At 40.7% G+C, this 27996-nt stretch overlaps 2 protein-coding genes across 2 annotated transcripts; one reads left to right on the top strand and one right to left on the bottom strand.

Annotated features, from left to right (window-relative positions):
• Positions 1-262: 262 nt before the first annotated feature.
• On the top strand, positions 263-18331 carry LOC111142081 (chaperonin containing TCP1 subunit 2). Its single transcript, XM_022495030.1, has 16 exons — positions 263-359; positions 1124-1198; positions 1301-1366; positions 1969-2080; positions 2825-2901; positions 3022-3134; positions 4056-4258; positions 6348-6448; positions 6640-6767; positions 8798-8901; positions 11900-12019; positions 12382-12510; positions 12704-12807; positions 13092-13191; positions 14146-14287; positions 18033-18331. Exons 1-16 carry the CDS (start codon positions 357-359, stop codon positions 18061-18063), a joined length of 1608 nt encoding a protein of 535 aa, XP_022350738.1. The 5' UTR covers positions 263-356; the 3' UTR covers positions 18064-18331.
• Positions 18332-22559: 4228 nt separating this feature from the next.
• Positions 22560-23483, bottom strand: LOC111141950 (leucine rich repeat containing 10). Its single transcript, XM_022494832.1, has one exon. The coding sequence runs from the start codon at positions 23481-23483 to the stop codon at positions 22560-22562; it is 924 nt and encodes a 307-aa protein (XP_022350540.1).
• Between the last annotated feature and the right edge of the window lie 4513 nt (positions 23484-27996).

Raw genomic sequence — 27996 nt, 5'->3', positions numbered from 1 at the left:
GTTGTTATAGCAACTCCACGTCGCAGCTTTGCTTTTGTTCTTCGGGGAGTTCTACTCCCCGGCTCCACCCAATATGTCAGATCCTCCCCTCCTTCGTGCGGAGCGGATGCCGCAGGGGGCGGAGCGCGAGTCAAAGCCCCGCCCCCCAGTGTGATGAGCGGCGTTTCTGACCGCGGTCCTCCACTCAAAACCGGCACGCCCTCCCTTCCCCCAGAGGGCGGTGCCAGGCCGGAGCTGCGCGCCCTCCGGGGCTCCGCCCCATGCAGGAGAACGTGTGCCGTCATTTCCGGCTTCTCTTCCCTCTGGTCCCGGGCGTGAGCTGAGGAATTCGCGTGTGTGCTGAACTCCTCGGAACCATGGTGAGCCCGGCCCCGCTGGCCCTATCTAAACCCTGCCGCGTCCCGCCGCGCCCTGCCTCCCGCTGCCCCTTCTGTCCTCCCACGGCCGCAGGCTCCTCATGTTTGTCCCGGAGACCGTCGCACATGGCGCGGGCCGCGGCGTGTGGCCTGCGCCGGGTCCGCCGGCGAAGCCCTCCATACCTGACGGGGAGGTGTGGGCCTCCATGCCAGCGTCTTGTGCCGACTCGGCCTCTCCATAGTTTAAGGACCCGAGGCCCGGGGGTCAACCTGAGGAGAAATTTCTAGTGCCCCGGGCGGGTCGGCGCGACAGGCCCCGCCCTCACTCCCGGGGCGGAGCCTGCAGCAGCAGGGCTGGAAGAGCTGGAGGGTGAAGATGGAGGCGAGTCGGCCGCGTTACTTCGGCGGCGTTGCTTCGTCCGCCTGGCGGTTGTTGGCGCGAGTGGTCTGCACCCCCTGCCTGTCTTATCTTTAAAGTCATCTTAAGTCTTGCGGTATTTAACAGTCATTCTTTTTGGTGTATAATTTTTACTCATAGAGTACTTGTAGACCCAAAGGCAAACCCTCCTTGCTGTACAAGTTGTATAAGTCCCTCACGCCCCCTTAGTGAATGAACGTCCCAGCGATGGAGAACGTCATTTCTTTGAAAAATTACGCTGTGCTATAAATTAAATTTCTTTTAAATATGTACATGTATTTCTGGCGGAATGTATCTATACGCGTTAAATAATCGGTATTCAAACTGATTGTTGATTTTTCCCTTTTAGGCGTCCCTTTCCCTTGCACCTGTTAACATCTTCAAGGCTGGGGCTGATGAAGAGAGGGCAGAGACTGCTCGTCTGGTAAGCCTTGTTCTCCCATTCTTTTAAAGATGCAGTTGAACTTCAGGAATTTTAAGACTGTAAAATTGATTTTTACTTTTCAATCTCTGATTTTTACTCCAGTCTTCTTTTATTGGTGCCATCGCTGTTGGAGACTTGGTAAAGAGCACATTAGGACCTAAGGGCATGGTAAGAAAAAGAATTTTTGTGTTTTGATACTGATTTACAGCTGTTATTGGAAATCTAGTTAATAGCTCACTTTTTTGGGATGCCTGTATGCATAAGACATGGGTATGTTCTCCTTCCTAAAAATCAAAACCATACTCCTACAGCTAAAGTCCCCTTGGGTCACACCATTCCTCAATCCCCTCCCCAGTGAGAACCATAGTTATAATTGGATGTCAGTCTTCCTAATACTTGTTTTTATGTAGATATGTGTGCATATTATGTATTAGGTGTTTTGTTATAAGTATTTTTACTGTAGGTATTTGTATTTTTCTGTAGGTTGCCTTTTAAAATCCCTTTTGCTGTAGATTTTTATATTTTATATTTATTCATTTGTTTTTGCTATTACAATGCTGAAACAACCTTGTTAGTGTCTCCCTGTTACAGTGTTTTCAGGGACAGACACCAGGGTTTGCTTTTGGAGTGTATGCATTAAAAAAGTCTGAATGGATACTGCCAAATTGCCATCCAGAGTATTTACACATTAGTAAATGAGAGTACATATTGACCCAGGCATTCTTGAGATGTATTTATATCTTAACTTGAGTCAAGTATGTTCCTTTTAGGATAAAATTCTGTTAAGCAGTGGACGAGATGCCTCTCTTATGGTAACCAATGATGGTGCAACTATTCTAAAAAACATCGGTGTAGACAATCCAGCAGCTAAAGTTTTAGTTGGTGAGTCTGAAAATGATAAGTTTTCATTAACATTTTTAAAACACATTTTTAAATAGGCTTTGTTGGGGCGCCTGGGTGGCTCAGTAGGTTAAGGCCTCTGCCTTAGGCTCAGGTCATGATCCCAGGGTCCTGGGATGAGCCCCGCATCGGGCTCTCTGCTCAGCAGGGAGCCTGCTTCTCCCTCTCTCTCTCTGCCTGCCTCTCTGCCTTCTTGTGATCTGTCTGTCAAATAAATAAATAAAATCTTTTAAATAAATAAATAAATAAATAGGCTTTTTTTTTCAATTAGTTGATGTCTTTTTAATTATTATTATTATTATTAAAATATAAGCCTCTGTGCTTCCATGCAGTTTTTAATGATAAAACATGTTCAGAGTAAGAAGTTCCAAAGAGTTTGTCAGGTGAGGAAACCTAGATAAGTGAGATTCTGGTTGGTAGTGGGTATGTTTGGAGAATTAGGTGAGCTATGGAGAAGTAATTTAGAATGCATTTAAAAGATTTTATTTATTTATCTATCTATTTGTCAGAGAGAGAGAGTGCACAAGCAGGCAGAGGGGCAGGCAGAGGTGGAGATAGAAGCACACTCCCTGCCGAGCAAGGAGCCCGATGCGGGACTTGATCCCAGGACCCTGGGATCATGACTGAGCCAGAGGCAGTGGTTTAACCGACTGAGCCACCCAGGCGTCCCTAGAATGCATTTGTATCAAATATAAATGAGTTAACTAACTAGCTTCTTTGTTCTAGATATGTCAAGAGTTCAAGATGATGAAGTTGGTGATGGCACTACCTCTGTTACTGTCTTAGCAGCAGAATTACTAAGGGTAAGAGTATCCGAGAAACTTTAACCTCATTTTATTGTTTTTTTACTCTTGTATCAGAAGTAGTCAGGTACTTTTGTTTGTGTTTTCTATTGAAGAATGTCTTCTACTATTTATTAATAGGAAGCAGAATCTTTGATTGCAAAAAAGATTCACCCACAGACCATCATTGCGGGTTGGAGAGAAGCCACAAAGGCAGCAAGACAAGCTCTGTTGAATTCTGCAGTTGATCATGGGTTGGTATACCAAAATAATACCATTTTAAACATTTAACATTCTTTTTAAAATAGGCTGAAAATAAAATTAAATTAAATTAAAATAGGCTGAAAATAAAATTAAAAATTTTAAATTAAAATTGAAATTAAAAAATTTTTTAAATAGGCTTAAAATAGGCAGGATGTCTGAAAAAGAGTGAAAAGCATACACAAATATGACTCTATTGCCTCATCCTGCCCCAGTAACAAACCCCCACATTACACTCCAGATATAGTTTGGGTTTCCAGTTTTTTGTAGGTAAAAATCACAAAAAAACAAAACAAATAGAATCATTGCATAATCATTCTAACTTAGTTGATCAATAAGCATATATTTGGGTGTCAGTATTTTCTGCAGTAGTTTAATAGGGGTACGCATTTGGTTATGTGACTGTAGTGTAATTTACCTATCTATAGTCTGTTTTAATAAGTTTTAGATTTATAATAATATTTGTGACAAACTTCAAGAATGTTTCAAGAAGTATAATTGCTGGGTCTAAACACGTATATGTATTTTATGGCATTTTTATTTATAAGTAATCTTTATTTTCATTCTTAATTGCATTCTTAATTCTTTATTAATTTCATTCGTTTATTAATTTTCATTTCTAGTATCTGTATAGCAATACCTATTTATCCATGTCCTTGAAGAATTTGGTATTTTGTTTGCTTGTGTTTCTCTTTTTGTGTTTCTTTTTTTGTCTGATTGGTGGGGAAAATAGTATCCTTTAATTTTGCATTGTTTGTTTACTGTGAACTTTAATTTTTTTGCTATGGCTTTGAGCCCTAACTGGGGTGAAATTATCTATTGACAAGTATTTTCTTAAAAAGAAAAATAGGATTGATACCTTTGAAGAAGCATTTCAAAAACAGGCATGAGTCTTTTTGGTTTTTCTCTTTTAGTTCTGATGAAGTTAAATTCCGCCAAGATTTAATGAACATTGCGGGAACAACATTATCCTCAAAACTTCTTACTCATCACAAAGACCATTTTACTCAGTTAGCTGTAGAAGCTGTTCTCAGACTGAAAGGTTCTGGTAATCTGGAGGCAATTCACGTCATCAAGAAGCTAGGAGGAAGTCTGGCAGATTCCTATTTAGATGAAGGTATATATATATATGTATATATATGTTGAATATGGGAAAACAGGCTTTGATCAGACATTGAGGGCTATAGAGTGATTCTTGGTTTTAGCTAGTCAGGACTGGTGACACTTTACAAAGAAAATTTGTCTTTTTAAGAATACAGATGGGTGGTGTGTCTGGTGGCTGGCTCAGTGGGTTAAAGCCTCTGCCTTTGGCTCAGGTCATGATCCCAGGGTCTTAAGATTGAGCCCCTCATTGGGCTCTTTGCTCGGCGGGGAGCCTGCTTCCTCCTCTCTCTCTCCCTGCCCTCTCTGCCTACTTGTGATCTTTGTCTCAAATAAATAAATAAAATCTTAAAAAAAAAAAAAATACAGATCAGGGGCACCTGGGTGGCTCAGTGGGTTAAAGCCTCTGCCTTCAGCTCAAGTCATCATCTCAGGGTCCTGGGATCAAGCCCCGCATTGGGCTCTCTGCTCTGTAGGGAGCCTGCTTCCCCCGCCCCCCGCCTTGTGTCTCTGCCTGCTTGTGATCTCTGTCAAGTAAATAAATAAAATCTTAAAAAAAATACAGATCATATTAGAACTATTTTTGTCTTTTTAATCCATTTATTATACTTTGTGCTTCATTTCACACCATCCCAGCATTTCTTTGATAATCTCTGGGTTTTACTCTATACCTTGAAGTTTGTGTAGTCTCTAATAAAGAGAATTGGTAGTTTTAGTAAAAGCTCTTCTTAAATGGCTTTTTTCAGGAAGAGTTTGTGTAAGTCCTATCATTTATTGGTAGGTATTGAGGTTACAGTTGTTGGTGTTCTTAAAAAGTAGTAAATAAGTCTTAGTAACTGCTGTTTCCTTAGTAACAGTGTATTTTGTTCTTAGAGTATGAATTTTTCAAAACATCTTTATATCGTGTTTACAAAATGGCTTATGGAGTGGAATGTGTAAACGTTTTCTTTTATAGAGGAGAAACAGGAACAAGTTGTGCTTTACCAGTGATTTGTACTCCAGGTTTTGCTATATTTCTATTTCGATTCTTTTAAAGATTTTATTTATTTGAGAGAAGAGAGCACGCAGGCTGGGGTGGGGTGGGGGTGGAGAGAGGAGGCACAGGGAGAAGGAGAAGCAGACTCCCTACTGAGCAGGGAGCCCAGTGCAGGGCTCCATCCCAGAACCCTGGGACCATGACGAGCTGAAAGCAGGCACTTAACCAACTGAGCCACCCAGGCACCCCATTTGTCTCCGTTTCAGAGGAGTAACAATTCTAAAAATACTGTTGATTTTACATGCAAGGGCTGTGTAGCATTTTTAATAGAGGCTAATGGTAGGGTAAGATAATGAGAACAAGGATAGCTACCATTTTGAATGTTCTGTGCAAGCATTCTAATGGGAAATTTTACTTAAAATCTCATATATTCCTCATGATGTTGACCTAGTGTTTGAAAATTAGGTTCATCTGATTAGAGCAGAAACCCAAGATGATAATGTCTTAAAAAGGTAAAAGTTACACGTGCATCTAAAAGAAGCCTGGAGAGAGTATTCCAGATAGCAGGCCCGTAGGCTGGAAACTACTGCTGTGATTAACTCTTGTTTTACAGATGAATAGCTAAGGTTAATTTGTTCAGGGTTGCGCACCCAGCCTGTAAGCAGCATGGGCAAGACAGGGGTTAGGTTCGTTTGACTCCATTATACATAGTTTTTTGGGGTTTTTTTTGTTTTTCATTTTATCACCTGTGTCAGTTCTTTAAAAAGTTCAGTACTCTCTAGCAATACCTCGTTTTCCTGAATCTTAATCAGTTTTCTGTTGTGTTAGTTTTAAGCTAATGAAAGTGGACTTAACCAGCTTTAATTACAATCCACACCTGCATATTGTGTATGTATGTGAAACAAAAGTTTCAGAGTACTGTGTTTATTCTTAAGGTTTGTGCTGTGCCCTTAGATTTCTTCCTGCTAAATTGATTTTTATGGTTATTTGCTTTAGTGGAATGCTTTATAGGTTCTAGGGACTTGGTGAATTGGACTTAAATGGATTCTTTGAAAGTAATTTGATAAAGCAGAGATAAAGATTTATCAATATAGCTTTGAAGTATTTACTAAAATAATCTGTATTGTAGGCTTTCTGTTGGATAAAAAAATTGGAGTAAATCAACCAAAGCGAATTGAAAATGCTAAAATTCTCATTGCAAATACTGGTATGGATACAGACAAAATAAAGGTATGTTAACTACATTTCTTAGAATTCTAATTGTTAGCTGCTTTATGAATTCAGGCTTTGAAGCAGTTCCACTAAAAAAACCTAGAATATATTCAAAGACATAATTTTAGTGTCTTTACATAAAAGTATTTATGTTGTGGGATTCAGGAGTAATGAAAATGATGCTATTTTTATGCTCTCCTTTGTCTTAGATATTTGGTTCCAGGGTAAGAGTTGATTCTACAGCAAAGGTTGCTGAAATAGAACATGCCGAAAAGGAGAAAATGAAGGAGAAAGTTGAACGAATTCTTAAGCATGGGATAAATTGCTTTATTAACAGGTCTGTATGTGCTTTTGCTAATTTTGCTTTTGCTATTATTTGTAATAATCTAATGATTTTTGTCTACAAAGGCATTTGCAAATACTTCATTTTATTAGTGACTTGTTATTTAGGAACTGGTATTTTTCCCACCATTCTACAGCAAGGCATTTCCATCACCATTTTGGTGATGTTTTAGGTTAATATACTTGACCTTTTTATATTAACAATGAGTTTTCTGATCTGGCAGTTATATTGTAGTTTTGGGCTGTTGTATACATATACTTGGTGGAGAGCTTCAGTTTCATATTTAATGGTGGGACTTTGAAATAGCAAAAAGCTAATAGCAAAGGAATAAAATAAGAATGAAGAAATGAAAAGTAATAGTTTTAGGGCTTTAATTTGTATGAAAAAGTATGTGTAACTTTTCCCATGTTTTCTTTCTTAATTGTTAGTATCAAAGATGTTTATGGATTGTTTTTCCAAAGGCAAGGCAGTGGAAAATTTTTTTCAGTAAAACTAGAAGAGGCTCTGTAAAAGTCATGACTCTATCCAGTCCAGTGGCCTGAGGCAGCATGATGTGGAATCAGTGTCTAGGTGGCAGGCAGTCTGGGCTCACAGCTTTCTTCCATGGCTCTCTGGCCATTTCCTACCTTTGGGTTCCTGATATTACAGGGTCAAGTACCTAGGATCCAGTGGTACTGTGTGCTACCTCATATCAGGGTCTAGAGTGGGCAGCAGAGGAATTTTGTTTGCCCCCAGAAGCTTAGGCTGGAGTTTTGGCAAGAAGTCCTGACTGCTTTGAACTGTTTGCTCATTCCCACATCAGGGACTTTGTGTCTAATTTTCCATCTGCTTAGATCTCTCAGATTTTTTTTTTAAATGGTGAAAATACCAAGAGGAACAGCCTAATTCTAGTAATGAAATGGCAGTGGTTAACTTTGACAGTTAATATTTGGTGAAAAATCAAATATTTGCGGGGAGATGGAGAGAGAGTAATCCTGAGCAGGCTGCATGTCCAGCATGGAGCCAGTGGGGATCCGACGACCCTGAGATCATGACCTGAGCTGAAATCAAGAGCTGGGGGCTTAACTGACTGAGCCACCCAGAGGTCCCTTACACTAATTAAAAAAAAATTTTGGCCTTTTTTTTACATCCCATACTTTTAAACATGTCATTTTTACTCTTACTAAAAAATAAGATCTGGGGCGCCTGGGTGGCTCAGTGGGTTAAGCTTCTGCCTTCAGCTCAGGTCATGATCTCGGTCCAGGGATCAAGACCCTACATTGACCTCTCTGCTCAGCGGGGAGCCTGCTTCCTGGCCCCACCTCCCCTCCTGCCTCTCTGCATACTTGTGATCTCTCTCTCTGTCAAATAAATAAATAAAAGTAAAATCTTAAAAAAAATAAGATTGCATTTTGGAAAATAGGAAAGTATAAAGAAGGAACAGAATCTGAGGTCTAACCTTCCTGAAATTCATTCTTTAATTAAGCTGACTTGTGTATGTATGTATGTATGGTGTTCAAGTTTCCGTTTTTCACTTAGCTGTGAACACGTTATTAACTTTTGTAACTTGCCCTTTTTTTAACCTAACAGTATAAATTTTTACTTAAAATTACAGTTTTTATAATTGGTAAACTGTACACAGGCACACTCCTAGTGAACATTGAAGTCATTGGCAGGTTTTGCCATTCTCTGTAAAATTTTTATACATACTTTCACTAAAGATTTTTAATATCTGAATATTCTTGCTCTAGAGCCTCAGGAGTGAAATTAAAGCTTGGGAACATTTATATGATTTTTGATGCATTTCTGCTACATTGGTTTTCAGAATTACGGTCTAGTTTACTGTATCAGTAGCAATATAAAAAAAAACAACTTGCTTGCAGTGCTAGCATGGAGGCACTAAGTTGTGTAATTTATCTATTGTATACGATATTTCTAATCTGTATTTTTTTATTTGGTAAGGTAAAAATGGTTCCATGTTTTTTAGTTTGATGAATTTTAGACTTGTGAAATAATAATTGCGAACATTTTTATTTTATTTGTAGGCAATTAATTTATAATTATCCTGAGCAGCTCTTTGGTGCTGCTGGTGTCATGGCGATTGAACATGCAGATTTTGCAGGTGTGGAACGCCTAGCTCTTGTCACAGGTATGGGAAATAAGGCATTAATTTCTAACGCTAAACACTCTGATTTATTGATGGTTAATATATGTAACTTTTGAGAGTACAAAGAGATACTTTAAGGGACTTTGAATAAAAATATTCTGAATTCTGATTTACAGTTTTTTTGACATCCTTAGATACCAAATTATCTGTCGTATTTGCCATAGGTTATAGTTACCTTTGTTACATTGTTTTAAAGATACCAGATCCTTTCTCACAAACCCACAGGACCAGTGTTCCACTCCTTGTCTAAAGAAACTAAAGCTTCAAAAAGGACTCTCTTAAGTTTTATCTAGTTTATTCGTTTATTTCTGGTGCTGAGTAGTTGAATGCCTTGTGCCCTTTGTGGTAGTAAGTTGTAATAATAACTTTATTGAACACTTAACTATATGTCAGAGAATGGGTCAAGTGCTCTTAAATATTGTTTTTGTTGATTTTTTTTAAATTTGTGGAAGTAATGTGGTGCCTGGGAGGCTCAGTGAGTTAAGCATTTGCCTTACGCTCAGGTCATGATCCTGGGATCCTAGGATTCAGCCCCGCATCCCATCTGGCTCCCTGCTCAGTGAGGAGCCTGCTTCTCCCTCCTCTGTTGCTGCTACTCGTGTGTTCGTGCCACACACACCCCCGCCCCGCCACCCATCAAATCCTTTTTAAAAATTGTGGAAGTAGGGGCGCCTGCATGGCTCAGTGGGTAAAGTCTCTGCCTTTGGCTCAGGTCATGATCCCAGGGTCCTAGGATTGAGCCCCGCATCGGGCTCTCTGCTTGGCGGGGAGCCTGCTTCCTCCTCTCTCTCTGCCTGCCTCTCTGCCTACTGTGATTTCTGTCTGTCAAATAAATAAATAAAATCTTTAAAAAAAAATTAAAAATAAAAATTGTGGAAGTAATGTTGAAATAGTGCGAAACAATCCAGCAGTGAATAATGAAAAGATAGTATCCTGTAATTTTCTTCAATAGAGGTATGAGTTTCCTAATCCCAGTTATGTGGAATAGAAATGTATTTATAAGTAAGAAATGTTTACGCCAAAATGACATAGTGTGCAAATTGTTTACTTTTTATAGTAATAGTTTTTAAAGTAACTGCTAAGTAGCCCTTGAAAGACTAAGTTTTGCAGCCTTTATTTAATTTTCAGGCCCTTGATAATGAATGAATGGGTTGGAAAGTTGACTTGAGAACTTGCAATGAGAATTAAGGAGAGGGGTTTGAGATGTAAAGCTCTTAGGAATGTTGAATTCAGTTTTCAAATGCCATAAGTATTAGAAATAAAAAGTATTACTAATTACTGTAAAGAGTAGAATTGGTTTCATCTCAGAATAACTTCTAAATCCACCTTTAATATTTTGAGAAGCGTGTCTTCTGACCTAAAAAGAGATATTTTTCTTTCATCAGTTACTTTGAAGTGGGTTTACTTGCTCTAATTAAAGTTCTTTAAGAGCCATTACATACTTGATGCTTAAGGTGATAAAATTTATGGTGTAATTCCTCCTTTAAGGCAACAAAATTAAAGATAATGACATAAATGTGAATGATAGCACGTTCATGGGATAATTTGATATCATAAGTTGGTACATGAATTGCCATGTATATTCAGAAGAAAATTCACTGTACCAAGCACAACCCACTGCAAAGTTGACCCCAGGGTGCCTCCCATCCTTAGTGTATGTGTTGTCAAGGTGTATGAAATTGGTTTATAAATGTCTGGAAATACATTGTCAGCAAATTCTACATAAGTGAGTGAATTTAGGTTAAGTGAAAATTCTCATAAGCCAAATCAGTCTCATTTGGAGGTTTGGTGTCCTAAATATCTATTGTGTCTCAATCTAGAACACACAGCAGTCTCAGGTTTAGGCCAGTCAGAAGTCAAAAAGTCAGCTAAATAGATGAGTATAAATCAGTGGAGTTGGAAAGACCAGAGTTTTAATAAATTTTTTAGAAAATAGATACATAGTACCAACTAATCAAACTTACCAATAAAGAGTAGGAAAAGAGGGGTTGGTTGTTGATGGTAGAGGGAATCTACTTTCTTAAAAAAGAGTAAAGAACTAGAGAAAAGGATTTTAAAGTGGAAACCGACCTTTGGCAGTTAAGAACCAGGGAAGGAAATAGCTGAATCTTTTAGCTTACACCGTGGGAGATGCAGAGAAAACAGGAATAGAAATAAAACCTAAAAATAAAAAAATTTGCTTTTTGTTTTAAAAGATTTTATTTATTTGAGAGAGTGCATGGGAGGAGAGCAGCAGAAGGGGAGGGAGAGAGACAAGCAGACTCCATGCTGAGTGTGAGCCTGGTGGACCACTGGATCTCACCATGACCTGAGCCAAAACCAAGAGTTGGATGCTTAACTGTCTGAGCCACCCAGGCGCCCCAAAATAATTCACTTTTTTGATACCTCATTAGTTTTGCTCTGGGATATTCTCAGTTACATTTCCCCTTTTCCTGGGCCTTATAGGGGCATTGTGAGATTTCAGTTATGATTAGCAGGTATCAGGTGTTCCTCTCAGCAGTTTCTAATGACTGTATCTGTTGACATGATAGAACTAGTCAAATGCTTTATGTTTTGGGAAATTGGATCATAGGGGTACTGGTCTTGTACTAGATGAAAAGAGAATCTGAATTTAAATTCAGACTTAAAAGTAAATGTTAAAGTCCCAATTTAACCTATGGGAAATAGTATTATACAGTGTGTGCATTTAAATTTAAAGATCGACTACTTGGATTTGAATCCCAGCTTCACCATATATTTGTTTGAGTTGTGTAACCTTGAATAAGAAACTCTAATATCTCTTTGCCTCAGTTCTTTTTACTTCTGTATCAGATAATAGAGCACCTCTTACGAGGGTTGTTATAAAGATTAGTCAGTTTATATGAAGTGCTTCAAGAGTGCTTGGCATATGGTAAGCAGTCAACTTAAAGTCTGTTCATTAGTTCTCTTTAGAAAACAAATTTTAAACATATTTTGCATTTATATGTGTTTATGTTCATAGGTGGTGAAATTGCATCTACCTTTGACCACCCAGAACTAGTGAAGCTTGGAAGTTGCAAGCTTATTGAGGAAGTCATGATTGGAGAGGATAAACTCATCCACTTTTCTGGGGTAGCCCTTGGTGAGTGATTATATAGATCCTGATAAGGTTCCTAAGGCTTTGAGAGGCTCTGTTGACATTAAAAGAAATAGTTACTATATTTACTAGAGTATGATGTATCTTAATTCCTGAGAAGCCTAGGGTGTATGTTAATTTCAGTCGAGGTCAAACTCATGTTAACCTTGCCTTTGTGAACAGTGTGTATTCAACATGATTGTTTGTGAACATGGATAATTATCAAAAAGAATGTGTAACAGCAGAGAGGAAATGTTAGCTTTTAAAACCAAATAATAATCATAACCAGTATCTACATAAATAATAGAAGGCAAACTCTTATTTTTTGTAATCACTGTGACCTAAGAATATTTTTCTTTTAACTTTAGGCGAAGCTTGTACCATTGTTCTTCGTGGTGCCACTCAGCAAATTTTAGATGAGGCAGAAAGATCTTTGCATGATGCTCTTTGTGTTCTTGCCCAAACTGTGAAGGATTCTAGAACAGTTTATGGAGGAGGTAAGTGTTTTAAAAATATTAAACATGTTTTATTCAAGTATAGTAATGGTTTTGGCTTTAATGATTTTTAGAAAATTTGTAATGCATTTGCATTTAATTTTAAAATGTTTGACATGTCTAAGGGAAATCAGTAAGTCAGTGTGTTGGAGATAACTAAACATCATAGTCCTTGGAATTTCATTTTCATCTGCAGGCTGTTCTGAGATGCTGATGGCTCATGCTGTGACCCAGCTTGCCAGTAGAACACCAGGCAAAGAAGCTGTTGCGATGGAGTCTTACGCTAAAGCACTGAGAATGGTAAGTTAATAAAGACATCTGAACTTACACATTTGTGAGTATTGATGGTTCTTTAAATGAATACATTTTTCTCTCTTGGACATGTTTGCTAATTTTTGGCTTTAAGAAAAAGAACTGGTTCATACCACTTAAATTTGATTCTGGAGCTTATCTTTATGAGCAGTAATTAAAAGGAACAATTTTACATTGTTCCTAAATGTATAATTTTAAAAAGCTGCGCTAGTTTGGACTAAATCAACTTTCTTATTGTAGAATAGTTACCATTTGTCTTTTTCACTTAACAGTTGCCAACTATCATAGCTGATAATGCAGGCTATGACAGTGCGGACCTGGTGGCACAGCTCCGAGCTGCCCATAGTGAAGGCAACACGACTGCTGGACTGGGTAAGAAAGCGACTGTAGACGTAAAGAGTAACTCTTTACCAAAATCTTTTTTTGTTTTTTTTTTTATTTTTTTATTTTTAAGATGAATTCTTAGGATAATCATAGAGAAGATTTCTGTGGTGGTTGCCTCTGTCACCATTGTATTTCCTAGGAGAATGTTTAACTTCATGTTCTCAACATTGTCAGAACTGTTCTTCCATAAGGGGTATAAAACTAGTTAGAAGACTTGTAATTTATTATGTGGTGACTATAGGACTTAAATTCGTAAGTAGTACTAATATCCTGAAGTAAGTATAAACTTTATTAAATTCTTATATTAAATCCTGTTCTCACAGGAAACATATGAGGCATTCTGGAGTGTAGTCTTTACATAGATAACAGTGGCCAAAAGGGTAAATTTAATTCAAATTGAAAAATTTCCCAGTGTACTGTCCAAGACACAGGAATAGTCATAGAGGGTAGATAATCCTGCCACTGGAGAAGAGAGATATAATGAATAATTAATGATCTTTCAGAAGGTAAAGTACTTTTCTCACAAGAGGAGAAGTAGGTGACTTTTAAATTCTCTTCTGCTTGTTAAAAATCCGTGGTAATTAGTGACAAGCACATTTTCTGTAATAATTTTATATATATATTTATATGTACACACAGGCATGCACATGTACATCTGTGTATGTGAAAAAGGTCATTGGAAAAGGTCATTGAGTGTTCTGTGTAAATTTTCCATTACCTGAGCTAGTTATCCTCCATTAGTGCAGATGATCAGTAGTTGACCTTTTAATTTTCTAAAAGGCTCTTCTTCAATGTTAAGCTGATGAGAATGTACTAAATAAATTGAGTAGTTGAGTCTTGTAATCCCACTTTTCATAAAAGTATTAATTTTACTTGTAAGTCATTAGAGATTTTGATAATTTATGTTAAAACTATTGTTTATTTAATAACTACTTTTTTCAGATATGAAGGAAGGTACCATTGGAGATATGGCAGTACTGGGTATAACAGAAAGTTTCCAGGTGAAGCGACAAGTTCTTTTGAGCGCAGCTGAAGCAGCAGAGGTGATTCTTCGTGTGGACAACATTATCAAAGCAGCACCAAGGTATCGTAGCACTGTAACAGACATTTTTTAGGAAGCAAAAAATAGGTAATTGCATGTATTTGGTAATTGTAATTGATAGTAAAAGGCATTTCTGCCCAGCTAAAAGTATCATGCACATTATTTAAAATACATAGTCACAACTCTTAGATTTAAGTCAGGAAAGCATAAAGGGAAAGCCGTGTGTGTGACATGGAGGAGCTCTCAGGATTGAAAGGTCACATGAAGAACCAGGCTTGAAAAGGTCAAGAACCAGACTGCATGGGGGCAAGGGCTGTAGTGGTAAGAACAAATGTCTTTTCCCCAGGCTGAGTCCGCTCCAGTCGTTTTCTGTCCTGTTCATTTTTCATATAGATTATCTTAAGCTCATAATGTGCTGAGTTCCTAACATGTTCCCATTTCAGCAGTTTTTGTTGTTTTGTTTTTTTAAAGTTTTATATATTTAGAGAGCACGAGTGTAGGAAGGTGCAAAGGGAGAGGGAGAAAGAAACTGGCAGAGTCCTCGCTGAGCTTAGAACCCTATGTGGGACTCAGTCACACAACCCTGAGATCATGAGCCAAAACCAAGAGTCACATACTTATCTTGACTGTGCTACCCAGGGGCCCCTCGTCAGTTTTTCTAAGTTGTTAGGTTCTTTCAGAAATTCATTCACACAAAAAATAGTTAAGTAGCCAGAAAATCTTAACTTTTGAAGATTCAGTTAATAATTTTAATTGTTCTTACTAGTACTTATTAAAACGTTCAAGTTTGCCTGTTGTGGTGGTTCAGGGAGATGGGAGACAATGGTGGCTTATAGCAGGAGATGGAGGTAAGGATGGTGAGAAGGAGTTGATAAAAGATTTTGAAGGTAGAGCCAGCAGAATTTTTTTTTTTTTTTTTTTTTTTTTTTTTTAAAGATTTTGTTTATTTGACAGAGAGAGAGATCACAAGTAGGCAGAGAGAGAGAGAGGGAAGCAGGCCTCCTGCTGAACAGAGAGCCTGACACGGGGCTCGATCCCAGGACCCTGAGATCATGACCTGAGCCGAAGGCAGAGGCTTCAACCCACTGAGCCACCCAGGTGCCCCAAGCCAGCAAAATTTGATTGTGGTTTGGGTATAAGGTGTGAAAGGAAAGGGAATGGAGGATAATCTAAGGTTTTGTTGGGATAAGAACGTTTCTTTTAGATGCAGAAGACTTTGGAAAGGAGGTTGGGGGTGTCAAGTCTTGGACATTTGAGCTTTCCATTGAGAAACCAGTTGGGTAATCAAAGCTTGAAGTAGAGAAGCTTGAGCTGGAATTTTAAGTTCAGAAATTGTCGGCCTACATGTGGTATTTAAAGCCATGAGACTGACAGTGTTCCCAAAAGAGGGAATGTAGCTAAAGGAAGGAAGGGGTTTTAGGCACTAGACACTTGAGAATTCCAGTAATAAGTTTGGAAAGATTCAGAGCAAGTGGCAGAGGACACTAAAAAGGAACATGAAGTGCAGATAAAGGGTAATTATTAACTGGGTGATGGATACCTGGGGATATCTAATCTTTGCTTTTTTGTACATTTGAAATTTTCCATAATACAAAATTTTAAAGGTTGGGAGCATGGGTGCCCCTGAGGTAGGAGGAAAACCAGAGAATGTGTGTCTCAGAAGCCAAATGAAGAAAGTGTTTAGGGATGGGGCGTGATCAACTGCCATAGCGGTACAAATATATTGGTCAAGTAAGATAAAAACTGAAAATTGACCTTAAAAGATTGGATTTAGCGACAGAAGCCATGGATATTCTTGACAAGCAGTTTTGTGGAGTGGAGGGATCAAAAATCTGAAGTAGGTACAATGAAGCCAGGAAAAGAAGAAACAGAGGATGTGTATATAGACTGCTTTCTTGAGGAGTCTCTTGTGAACAGAAGCAGAGAAGTGTGATGGGAGCTAGAGGACATGGGTCTCTACTGTGAACAGTTAGTGCTGTATGTGGGAGTGATCTCGTAGGGGGGTGATGGATGCAGAAGAGGGAGCAGCCCGCTAAGTAGCTATGAGAAGGAATGGGAGCACGGAGAGCTTATCCCTGGGAACAGAAGGGAAGGAGGAGCACTATCAGGAGATGGACCTTAAATGGACTCTGTCACGAGGAATCTCTTTGTGCAGAACCCAGTAGCACCCACATCAGTGGCTGGCTTCTGTGAATGGTAGTTGTCCCTTTATTATTAGAAGGAAAGAGGAGAAAATAGTGATTTGGATGTGGAGAGAAAAGGGGAGTGGTATTTAAATCTACTGTGGTGTAGTGGAAGGAGGACTGGGCTAAAAAATCTGAAGATTCTCCACCTTGGATACTGGTAGGGTAGGGTAATGGGGAATAGTCCTATTTTGGAATGGAGCACTGGTGAAGGAAGGAGGAGTTGAAAGTTTCTTGGAAGCTGGGCAAGCAAAGATGGTTGAGTCTGGTTCTGTTTTCTCCTGCCTTTAAGCAGAATGATAGCAAAAGGAAACAGGTCCATTAAGTTTTCTGGCTTGGTGGCAAGGTCACATATCCACACCCACCCTCAGAAATCTTTCCATGACTTGGCACCCTCAACCACATTTGAAATATGCACTAAAATACCTCATTTGATCTGAGACCACTATTTTAGTGGTTTAAGTGTCTTTTTTTTTTTTTTTTTTTAACTTACTTATTTGACAGAGAAAGCACACAATCGGGGAGCTGCAGGCAGAAGGAAAGGGAGAAGCAGGCTCCCCACTGAGCAGGGAGCCCAATGCAGGGCTCCACCTCAGGACCCCAGGATCGTGACCTGAGCTGAAGGCAGCCGCTTAACTGACTGAGCCACCTGGGCGCCCCTGTTTAAGTGTCAATTAAATTTAGTAGCTGTACTCAGTAATTTTCAATAAAGAAACATGGGTAATTGTGTTTAACTCAACCTTCCCAAAGGATTCTTTTGGACTCTTTCATACTTAACCTCCAGGGGACTCATTTTCCAGATTAGTTGCCCTCTGACAGTTGCTGGAGAACTTTTTCTGTATTGGTATCTTTTAGCATCCTTAATTATATTCCCATAAGCTTCCAGGGTTGGAAGATCTTTTTCTTTATATGGTTCCAGTATGTTGTACTCTGAATTTGTTTTTACACTTTTTTTGCTTCTCTAAAATGATTGTTATACTTGACTCTAGAGGCAGTGCTTATTTAGGTGTAAAGTAAAAAAATTCTCTAGTACCCTGCCATGCCTTCTCACCAAAGAATAAAAGTTTAACATCTAAGATGTATGTGAAGAGCAGTGTTTTCATACTTAGGTGAGTTACCTGACCCTGTCATTAGCCTATCTACTGGCATTCATTTTCATTCATTTAGAAAAGTGATACAGAGATTCTCATCTAGAGGCCCCAAAGCCTTGTCATTTTACAACTTCTGATTAAGAGTAAACTGTCTTTGTCTATGACTGATCTAGTAAAATGCCCTAACACATTAGCTGAAAACCTGAATTAATCTTTTTCTGGAGAATATGTATTTGTTAAATAGGGTGTTTGGATGAGAAGTTGAAAATTATTAAATACCTACAGGTCTTCACATTCCACAGATTCTGTACTGTTTTTTTACTAATATAGTAATAATTGAGGGATGTTAGTAATGAGGTAGAAACATCCTTGTTATAAAGAATTGGTTATGATGGTTTTGATAAAATTTAGGATTTCAGCTGTGTTTGTATTTTATATAAACCTTTGGTTACAATCATGCTTTTTAATTTTATCATTGCGTTTTCTTAAGTGTTTGTTTTGTAATACTTGCAGGAAACGTGTTCCTGATCATCACCCCTGTTAAACATTCCCATGTGCTGTTGAGCTCTGGACGAGTTAGTTCATAGCAGAGTTGTGTTTGAAAGACTTCGACCTTTTAAAGAAGACTGTGGAATCGAAGTTTATCTGTGGCTCTTATATCCTTAAGTTTGGACATTTAACTGACCTTCTATTTTAACATGGGTCTAATTTATTTACTGTTTCATTTTCCATAAAATTCAGTTGATTTAAAAGTTCATTTCTCATACTGTGCATCAAAATAAAAATTTGAACAATTAATTGTTCTTATCTTAGTGGTTTGTACTTTTTTATTTAATGGGAGCAAGTGATTGTACTCTCTCAGTATGGAGTTGTTCGGCTTAACTAGTGGTTGATCTTACACGTTTATGAAATAATGATCTTGTCAAGTCCAAGTCAGATGTGATAAACATAGATTAATCTCTTGGTTTGTAATCATATGTAACCTTTATTAGCTGTTTAATTTTGTTTAGTGAAAGTATCTTAAAGTTTAGTTCCCAATATAATTTTGTGTCGTCTAAATACTGTCTATTAACATAGGACAAAATGATTGTGGTTTCTGTTACTTCAGGGTTGAAAGAGTCCTATTTTAAAAGTTGTTACAGGCTGCTTCTCAAGCATCTTTTATGCTTTAACGGGTAATATCCTCTCACTTAAAGAAGATGGATGTGGTTAGATTTAGATGTTGGTTTAGGATTTTTTTGTTTTTGGCAAATGGATTCAAGAAAGAGTGGGAATAGGGATAGGTATGTACTGAGTTAATGGTTTAAAGGTGAATTTAGGTTTGGAGGTTTTTTGTTTTTTTTTTTTAAAGATTTTATTTATTTATTTATTTGACAGAGATCACAAGTAGGCAGAGAGGCAGGCAGAGAGAGAGGAGGAAGCAGGCTCCCCGCTGAGCAGAGAGCCCGATGCGGGGCTCGATCCCAGGACTCTGGGATCATGACCTGAGCCGAAGGCAGAGGCTTTAACCCACTGAGCCACCCAGGTGCCCCAGGTTTGGAGGTTATTAATGCGTCAGTGTATAGCAGAATGCCCAAGAAATGAGAGAAAGCCTAGCCATAGGTTGAGTTCCTAGAAGGTATCTCTGCTACCTTAATGGAGAGATATTTTATTCCCATAGAGGAGCAAAAGGATTTTCCAAAGAAATGCTGATAAAACAGCCTGTTTTGTTGTGTTTGTTTTTCTAAAGAAGCCTACCGACTGAGCTGGCCAGGCGCCCCCAATCTGTTTTGTTTTTGTCTAAGAAGTTTGAACATTTTAATACTACTTTTGTAGAAGCTATTAAAACTGGGAAAAGTTGTGTTTTTTTGTGGTCCTGGTGTATGTATGTCCTCCAATATTCACATAAAGGAGAAACTTCCTGAGATTATCAAAGAGAATTGTACTGTTTTTTTTTTAAGTACTTTATCACGTCATAACATCATTTTTCATCTCCACACCTCCGGTAGAACAGGTGAGCATATCACAACCAAGAAAACCTACAGAGGTTTCAGTAGAAGTAGGTTTAAACATCTGTGCTGAGAGTACTAGGTAGTCTGGTGTAAGATCTTAAAAGGATACTTGGGCATGTTTTCTCCAGAGGTCTTAAAAAGAATACACCTTTAAGTATTAATCTAAAAAGAGGTGGAAACATGGGAGCTTCGTTGTTATATCCAAGGATACACCCATGCCTCTTATCCTCTTTGTAATTCATAACCTTTGAAGCCCTTACATTGTTGTCATAAACCTAGACTATCTCATGATCATGAATTTTAATGTCTTCTCAATCAGAACTTAAATGCCAGCATAGGCCCCCGTATTCCTGTAAGAATTTTAGGATGGAGTTTCTTATAACTCAGAAACAGTAAATATGGCAGCAGTGAGTTTTTCACAAAACTTGTGACATTGAAGTAGAGATTTGGAATGTAAATAGTAACCACATGAAAAATTGTCTGAGTTCTTAGGATTTTTAAGTCTATTCTAAGTAGCTTTCAGTTTTTCTTTGAAGGTTAATATGTATACTCTTTATTCTCCTTTTACTGTCTTCAAGCGAGGATCCGTTTTTTTGCCTGCTTGGAGGCCACTGGCCCACTTTCCTTGCTGACTGCCTCTCAGATTCCTTTGGTTTAACTCAGGAGGCATGGGCAGGATGTGGAGATAGGGAAATGGGTATTTTTTTCCTGCTTTTGCTCTTTGTCTCTGGAAATGTCTGCATCCTTGTGAGACCTATCAGTGCTGTTCTGCTGGTAGCCCCTTCATGTCTTTTAGCTCTTGGGAAATTAGGATAACATTGCTGTTCCCTGTTCATCTAGCCTCATGAGTGGTGACTGCTGCTCATAGCCTACGTATCTGGCTGTCTCAGTACTATCTTGATTCCTCCCATCCCGTCAATCTTGTTTAGTAATAGTTCCTTAGGATTCTCTCTCCTTCTGCCCCTCCCACCCCATGTGTGCACTTGTGTGCTCTCTCTCAAATCAATCTTAAAAAGATTTTTCTCCTGATACATAACATTTTGGATTTGGGGACTTTTAAAATTATGAGAAAAAAGTTATATGTGGTGGTGCTTTCTCCCCTTTTGAACTTTCTAATTATGTCAGAATTTCAAGAAAACATCAGCGGGTTGTGGAACTGTTAATATGCATTTACATGGTTACTTGATAAAATTAATTGAAATCCTGTAGCAAAAACATTTTTGGGTAGCTTAAATCAGTGGTGAAATCTTAAACATACTGTTTGGGAAATGTTTGTTGTATATTAGAAGAAAATCTCTTGACTGTGTGCCAAATGTTTATAATTTGGACTCAGTTCAGAGCAGTTAGCTCATTAGACGAGCAGTGTGTACATGTCAGCTGGTGTCACACTTGTTTCATGGCTGCAGCCTGCAGCTGTATTGGAAAAGGTGGGCCCAGTAATCTCAGGAGGAGGAAGACAGGGTCAAAAGAAAATGAGCCATCTATAAGGCTGACTATAGATACAGCCCAGAAGGCAGTTCTGTTGGCATAAGGTTTCTAGCATCAGCTGAGTATAGTTTGATTTGAGTCAAACATGAGAAAATAAACTAAATCCTAGCTGCCTAATAGAAATCAGGACGGGTTACAAAGGACTTAAATATTTGACAGCCTATGACATGGAATGATTAAAAGGACCTCTTGGCAGTCTAATCAGCGGGCTGTAGATACTCTGCACGGCGGGAGGTAGCAATAGGAAGAGATTGTCATACCAAACTTTCTTCCTCTGGTTTAGCAAGAAATATTTACAGTAGGAAAACACATGAAAATAGTCTGTGCAGTGTCATCTTAGGACCAGACTTTGCTGGGTAAAGATGCTTTTACAGCAGAAGTAACTAAAAACAAAACCATTTTAGTAAAGATTATACTTTTTGTGTCCTTGATGGAAAGGTTCAAGAACATTAAGTACTATATTAAATCACCCCTTGTGACAGCAGCATCTTTAAGGTTGATGTATTTGTGGGAAGAAGAAAAGTTCACAATTTACATATTAAAAAACAGCCAAACTATCTAAGCTCTACACTGACCATCAAAAGTCCCTATCTACAAAAATCAAAACAAATCAGAACAAAGGCTGAGAAGCTATGGCTAGAGTCAGAAGTGTCCTATGTATACCACAACCTGCAACTCAGATTTCCAGATGCTGTTTCAAGTAAACCTTTTTCACCTACTACCTTTATTCTAATATGGCTCTGGAAATGTGGTTTCCCTCAATGGAATGGGATTCAGTTCCGCTCTGGTTCATTAATGTGAGTAAACAGAAGGGCTGTGCTCTACAGAGCCAGGCAGGATTACAACTGGGCTTGATTTTGATAAGACCACGTTGTCTACTGTCTGGATGACTTCTAGCATTGTAGTAACAGTAAGCAGTTGAGAGCAGACCTTGGGTCAAACCCCTTAGGGATAAACCAGCTCAGCGTGAACCTCTGTCAAGTGTGAAGTGGCAGCCAGACTCCATCAGGAGGCATTTTCCATCAGGGGTCTTCTCGGCATGCACTGAGCTGCAGGGAAAAAGCTTCATCTTGAGCCTTTGCAACAGCACAGAGTCTCTGAGTCTGACTGACTAGGTAGAAATGTCTTTTAAAAAGTGGCCTGAATTAGCAATATTTTCATATCACTTATGGTCATTCACAGTAACACCGATATACCCTGCAAAGAGCTGGAGCCAGGCCACCAGAACTCAGGTGAATTCTTTAATAAATACCTTATTCGAGGAGGTCATGAGCATCGTGACCAGCCATTTCTGGAGAGGGAGAAGGACAAAATGTCCTAGCACTTCTTGATCTTCAGTGTTTCAACATATCTGTTTGGAGAAGCTGATTTTCTTGCAAAGAAGTCCTCATGCTCCCCAGAGCACACAGCTTCGCTTTGGTAGAGATGTTGGCCAGAAGTTTTTTGCAAAGGCACCCCACATGTCCCCGAGCAATCCTTTGCACTCTAAAGGAGAGGTCTCCAGAAGGTCTCCAGAAGACACCAGAGTTGTGTCCTTGGCCTCGACCGACAACTGAAGCATTCAGGAGTTGGGAGGAAGAAGTAGAGAAGGCAGGGCTAGTGCCTCTCCATCCTGGCTTTCCTCCTGGGTCAAAGCATAGCGCCTGGCCTTTCTGGGGTCAGGCTCTGGTGTCTCCTCGGCCCATCTTCCCACACGGCGCACCCCTTTGGCCACCTTGGGTGCATTCCTGCAAGGATTATGGTCATAGATGACCAGCTTCAGACTTGACAGGTGGGCCAGGCTGGGGAAGTAATGGATGCTGTTCCTGTCCACATCGATCACCTCCAGGAAGGGCATGTGCAGCAGCACAGCGGGGAAGTCGGTCAGCAGGTTGCCTGAGAGCCAGATGGTCCGCAGCTCCCGGAGGCACTGGAGCCGGGCCGGCAGCAGACGCAAGGCATTGCAGCCGGCGTGCAGAGTCTTAAGGAGCCTAAGCTCGCAGACAACATCTGGCAGCTGCGTGAGGCAGTTGGCCTCGACCCACAGGGTCCGGAGATTCTGGAGCCGGCTCAGCTCACTGGGGAGGTCGCAAAGTTTGTTGTTACCCAGGTAGAGGATGCAGAGCTGTTTCAAAGTACACACCACCTGAGGCAGAGCCTTGAAGTTGTTGAAATCCAGGGCCAAGATCTGCAGATTCTGGAGCTGCCCCAGCTCCGGAGGCAGGCTGTTAAGGTGGTTGTCACTCAGGTAGAGCTTGACCAGCTCCCGGAAGGAACACACGTGCACGGGAAAGCGGCGGAGCTGGTTCCCACTCAGATCCACCATCTTGTCCTTCGGCATCTCCCGGAGGTCTCTGACCAGGTAGCTCTGGCAGCAGTCGGCGGGGACGAAGGCCATCAGGGCCCGGATGGCGTTCCCCATGCAGAGGGTGGAGGCACAGAGAGCCCCAGCCCACTGACTCGCTGAGGGGCTCCCCCGGGGGAGGTGGACTGCCCAGAGCCCCATTCTCCTCTCTTCCTTTATAACCTGGGATCGGCCTGACGAAAGCCAGTCTCTTCAACAGAGAAAAGTGCTCATGACAGCCACTTGAGTGTCGGGTGACAGCCTGACGCACAGGGTCTGGGAGGCCAGGTCTGACTTGCAGACTCACTTTCAGTCACCTAAGCTCCTGTGGCCTTTATCTACATTTTTTTGTTCGTTTCAAGCTGAAAATAGCTTCGCTGTTTTTTTCTAAGGATAAAACATTCAGACATTATATCAATGTGTAACAGAAGGAAATAGTCCTCTTGCCCCAGAATAAATACTGTAAACATTTTAATGTCTTACTCACGGGTAAATACTGTAAACATTTTAATGTACATCCTCTAGCCTTTTTGCTACAAGTAACCAATTTATTTTAAAAAATTTACTTACAGGGGCACCTGGGTGGCTCGGTGGATTAAAGCCTCTGCCTTCGGCTCAGGTCATGATCCCAGGGTCCTGGGATCGAGCCCCACATCGGGCTCTCTGCTCCGCGGGGAGCCTGCTTCCCCCTTCTCTCTCTGCCTGCCTCTCTGCCTACTTGTGATCTCTGTCTGTCAAATAAATTAAAAAAAAAAAAATTTACTTACACTGTTTAGGAGTCTTTTATCATAACATATGGACATATTTTTGTGTTTGCAGGTATCTACACAATTATTTTAACCACCTGTATTCCATTATACGGAGGCATCGTAAGTGCATACAGGTCTCTAATGTCGGGCACCTAGCTGGCTTCCAGTTATCCTCGTACATGCAGTGTGAGCAATCATCCACTAATTTCCCAGGACATGTCCTTAGATGTGCTCTTGGGTCAAAGATACACATCTTTTAAAGGCTTTTCCTTGATAGTGTTCCTCCCTACCCCTACCACGTCTGAACTGGTGTACATACCCTTCCCAGGTAATGGTTTTCCATAGTTTACAGTTTGCCTTTGACAAAAGATAAGCAGAAAAGAGAGAAGAGGAAGGCCAGCCTCCTGAAGCTTAAATAAATGAGGATGTATTTCTCCAGCCGTCTGTGGCAGAGAACAGCTAACTGCCAATCTAAGGTTTCTGCATTTCCTCCACAGTGTCCAGCCATAGGAAGCAGCTGGCCAGCCAGGACAGGGCCTAGTACTGGTCTCAGGCAGAGAATCTAATTCTGGCCAGTGGAATGTGGGCAGAAGTGCTACACGTCTCTTCTAGGCCTGGCTCATATAAAACAAACCTTGCCTTCCTGCACACTGTCTTTCCCCATCTGCCTGCTGGATATCAACACCCAGGGTGACCTTAGAAGCCACCGTGTGGAAGTCACATGTTGAAGTTGGCAGGGCCTTGGTCATCCTGGATCCCTGAATCAGTGCTAGGATCAGAACACTTCCCCGCCTTCCTGCACACACATTCCCTGCCACCCGCTGGATTTAGTAAGTGACAAATAAACCTCACTTTTGTTAAGCCATCCAGATCTGAGAGCGTATGGATTACAATATCTTAATGAATAGAACATTCGTTAAAAATAAGGAGGTAAGTCTACGGAGACTGATATGCAAAGATATTCAGGGTAAGTGAAGTGTGTGGGGCGAGGCTCATTTCCGAATTATTTTATGAGCCCATCTGTGAACAAATATGCATATATTCCTGTCTGTGCATAAAAAGATCGCTGAGCCATAAGAGTGAGTATCTCTGGGGAATCTGCCTGAAGGTTTTGGGGTGATCCTGACCTTTCCATCTTTCTGCAAGTATCCTCTTGCACTGTCTGAATGTTTTTTCTCTTTTAAACTATAGACCTATATTTTAAACCTATTCCAAAAGAAAAAATCCGTCAGCCTGCCTGCTGTATGGGCAGAGTGCTAGGGTTTGGGGCAGGCTTGGCATACTCTTTACTCTCCTCCAGGGCCTTTACTGCTCAAATTGCCCCCGACAGCCTGAGCGGAGCAGAAGAGCATTCTGCGTGAACGGCTGTTCCAGAGCTCTCTGGTGATGCCATGCCACTACCCGCCTTTCTTCTCAGTCACAACTCAGTACAAAACTGAACGTCCTTGGACCTTCTACACATTGAATGTCAGAGGCTATTATCTTGAGCCTTCTCCTTGCTTTGTTGATTTGTACTATAATAACTAGCCTCTCAACAAGGACTGTGCTTGGCTTCTATATTTAGCCTCGCCACTGGTGACCACAGATGGTCATGGAGCCGCTGCCCTGTTGCCCCTAGAAATAACGAGAACAGTGATTGCTACCTGTTACTATTATTTGTAACTAATCTGCTAAATACTAAACACTGTGCCAGGTACTTTCCATCTACCATCTCTTCTCAGAACACCTGCCAGATACATTTTTTAAAAAAGATTTATTTATTTTAGAGAGGGAGTGACCTGCGTGGGAGGGACAGAGGGAGACAGAGAGAAGCAGACTGTAGAGCACAGAGTCCAATGCAGGGCTTCGATCCCAGGACCCTGAGATCATGACCTGAGCTGAAATCAAGAGTTGGATGCTCAACTGACTGAACCACCCAGGCACTCCTAGATAAATATTTTTTATCCCCCATTTCAGATGAGAGAATGGAGGCTCCAAAAGTTTACCTTATAACATCAAATATTTATCAAGCACCCACTATGTTCTAGATGCAGGGAATCTTGTGGCTAACAGGATAGCTAGGATTCTAGCTCACTAAGTGTACAATTGCACCAGAGCGGGCATGGTGGTTTCTCTTCCTGGAGTGACAGTCCCACCAACTGACAAACTGCCATCATAGAACTTCCATGCAGCATTTTTTATGTCTTTGTTGTTGAAGATTTTATTTATTTGATGGAGGGAGAGCTCACAGGCAGAGAGAAGGAGAAGCAGACTCCCTGCTGAGTAGAGAGCCCGATGGGGGACTCAATCCCAGGGTCCTGGGATCATGACCTGAGCTGAAGGCAGATGCTTAACTGAGTCACCCAGGCGCCCCTCCACTCGGCACTTAAATACCAGCCCCTAAATATGAGCAGGTAGCTAAGGATAACACTATGGTTGAGAAAAGTTCTTTTTTTTTTTTTTTTTTTTTTTAAATCAAAGCTGGAGATGGAAATAAGCAGAATAAAAGAAAACAAAAATAAAAACAAAAACCAAAAATAATGGAGAGAGGAGAGGATTATAACTAGCCATACTACAGTATTTTCATAGTTTGTCCTGCCCTCATTTTTCATGCTTTTGTACTGGGTTTTAAATGAATAAAATATCCCTTAGGAAGCACAGAGGGTTATGGATTAACCATTACCATGACTGGTGTATTTACCCACTTCAGTGGTTGTCCCTGGCAAAGGGACAGCCTGCAGATTCAATGGCATTTCATAGGCCCACATGACCCTCTTCACAAAAGACCCCATCCTTTCTGGCTACAGATGTCTGTGAATACATAAAATGCATCACATGACCCCTGTGACCCCAGAGGGCGCTGTACTGGTTGATCTAAGGGACAGGTAGGAGATGTTCAAGGCTCAGCTCAACCAAGAACTGAAGATGGTGAGGAGTCTCTGAAAGGGAGTGTCAGAACAGTGTAAGAAAGCAGCGGTTTAAAGCAAGACATGGGGGAGACAGGCCTGCTGCTGACGATGACTCGTTCCTGGGAGGTTTCCCAAGGGCTTCGTGCTCACAGCCCCCCACTCCTCAAGGCACATAGGGCTGTGATCTTGAGGCTTCAGGAGAATAGCACTGACTGCTTCATCTCTGCCCTCCATCTGCTGTTCTATCCACTGTGCCCTTACCAGCCCCCACCTACCCATTTCCCACCTGTCTGCCGCAATGCCTCCTTGTGGCGTCAAAGCCCCACCTCGAATCTCAGCAGGGGCTTCTGATTCCCGCTGAACGAAGCCCAGACTCCTCAGAGAGGCGTACAGGACCCTCCAGGATCTGCCACTGCCCATCTCTCCAGTCCACTGAGAGCTCTCTCCTCCCCTGCTGCCTCCTGGAGCGCAATCAAATGTGCCACCTGTCCTGCATCAGAGGGGACGTCCCTGCCCCCCCCCCATGCAGCTCCCTCCACCTGGGATGCCCTCCCCAAGCCCCAACCCTCTCCACTCTTCTGATTTCTGCTGTTGTACCGTGTGTGTTATGTCCTGACCTCTCAGATGGGGTTTCACGCCATCTAGTGATTTTACACCGTGCTGATGATACTTTCCTATAAAACTGATTGTTCCGCTTCCATGAAGGGACTATAATCCCCACGAGGGCAGATTTGCTGGGACTGCCTTCCTGTTCAATCTGTCTGTCTCCCACTCTGTGCCTGGCCCCTGGTGGGTCCTCAGCAAGCCACAATAAATGAGCTGATGCTAACTGGCCGGTGAAGTAAACCTTTTTTTTTTTTTTTTAATTTTATTTATTTATTTGACAGACAGAGATCACAAGTAGGCAGAGAGGCAGGCAGAGAGAGAGGGGGAAGCAGGCTCCCCGCTGAGCAGAGAACCTGATGTGGGGCTAGCTCCTAGGACCCCGGGATCATGACCTAAGCTGAAGGCAGAGGCTTTAACCCACTGAGCCACCCA

The sequence above is a fragment of the Enhydra lutris genome, unplaced genomic scaffold, assembly GCF_002288905.1.
Source record: "Enhydra lutris kenyoni isolate GAN:26980312 unplaced genomic scaffold, ASM228890v2 scaffoldscaffold7, whole genome shotgun sequence".
NCBI classification, from domain to species: Eukaryota; Metazoa; Chordata; class Mammalia; order Carnivora; family Mustelidae; genus Enhydra; species Enhydra lutris.
The sequence above is the reverse complement of the archived record's forward strand: the minus strand, read 5'-3'. Positions and strand labels throughout refer to the sequence as shown.

Coding starts and splice junctions, on each gene's coding strand:
- LOC111142081 (XM_022495030.1), top strand. Junction 12,808..13,091: donor ACGCTAAAGCACTGAGAATG/GTAAGTTAATAA, acceptor TTCACTTAACAG/TTGCCAACTATCATAGCTGA. Junction 13,192..14,145: donor CAACACGACTGCTGGACTGG/GTAAGAAAGCGA, acceptor TACTTTTTTCAG/ATATGAAGGAAGGTACCATT.
- LOC111141950 (XM_022494832.1), bottom strand. CDS start 23,483: ATGGGGCTCTGGGCAGTCCACCTCCCCCGGGGGAGCCCCTCAGCGAGT.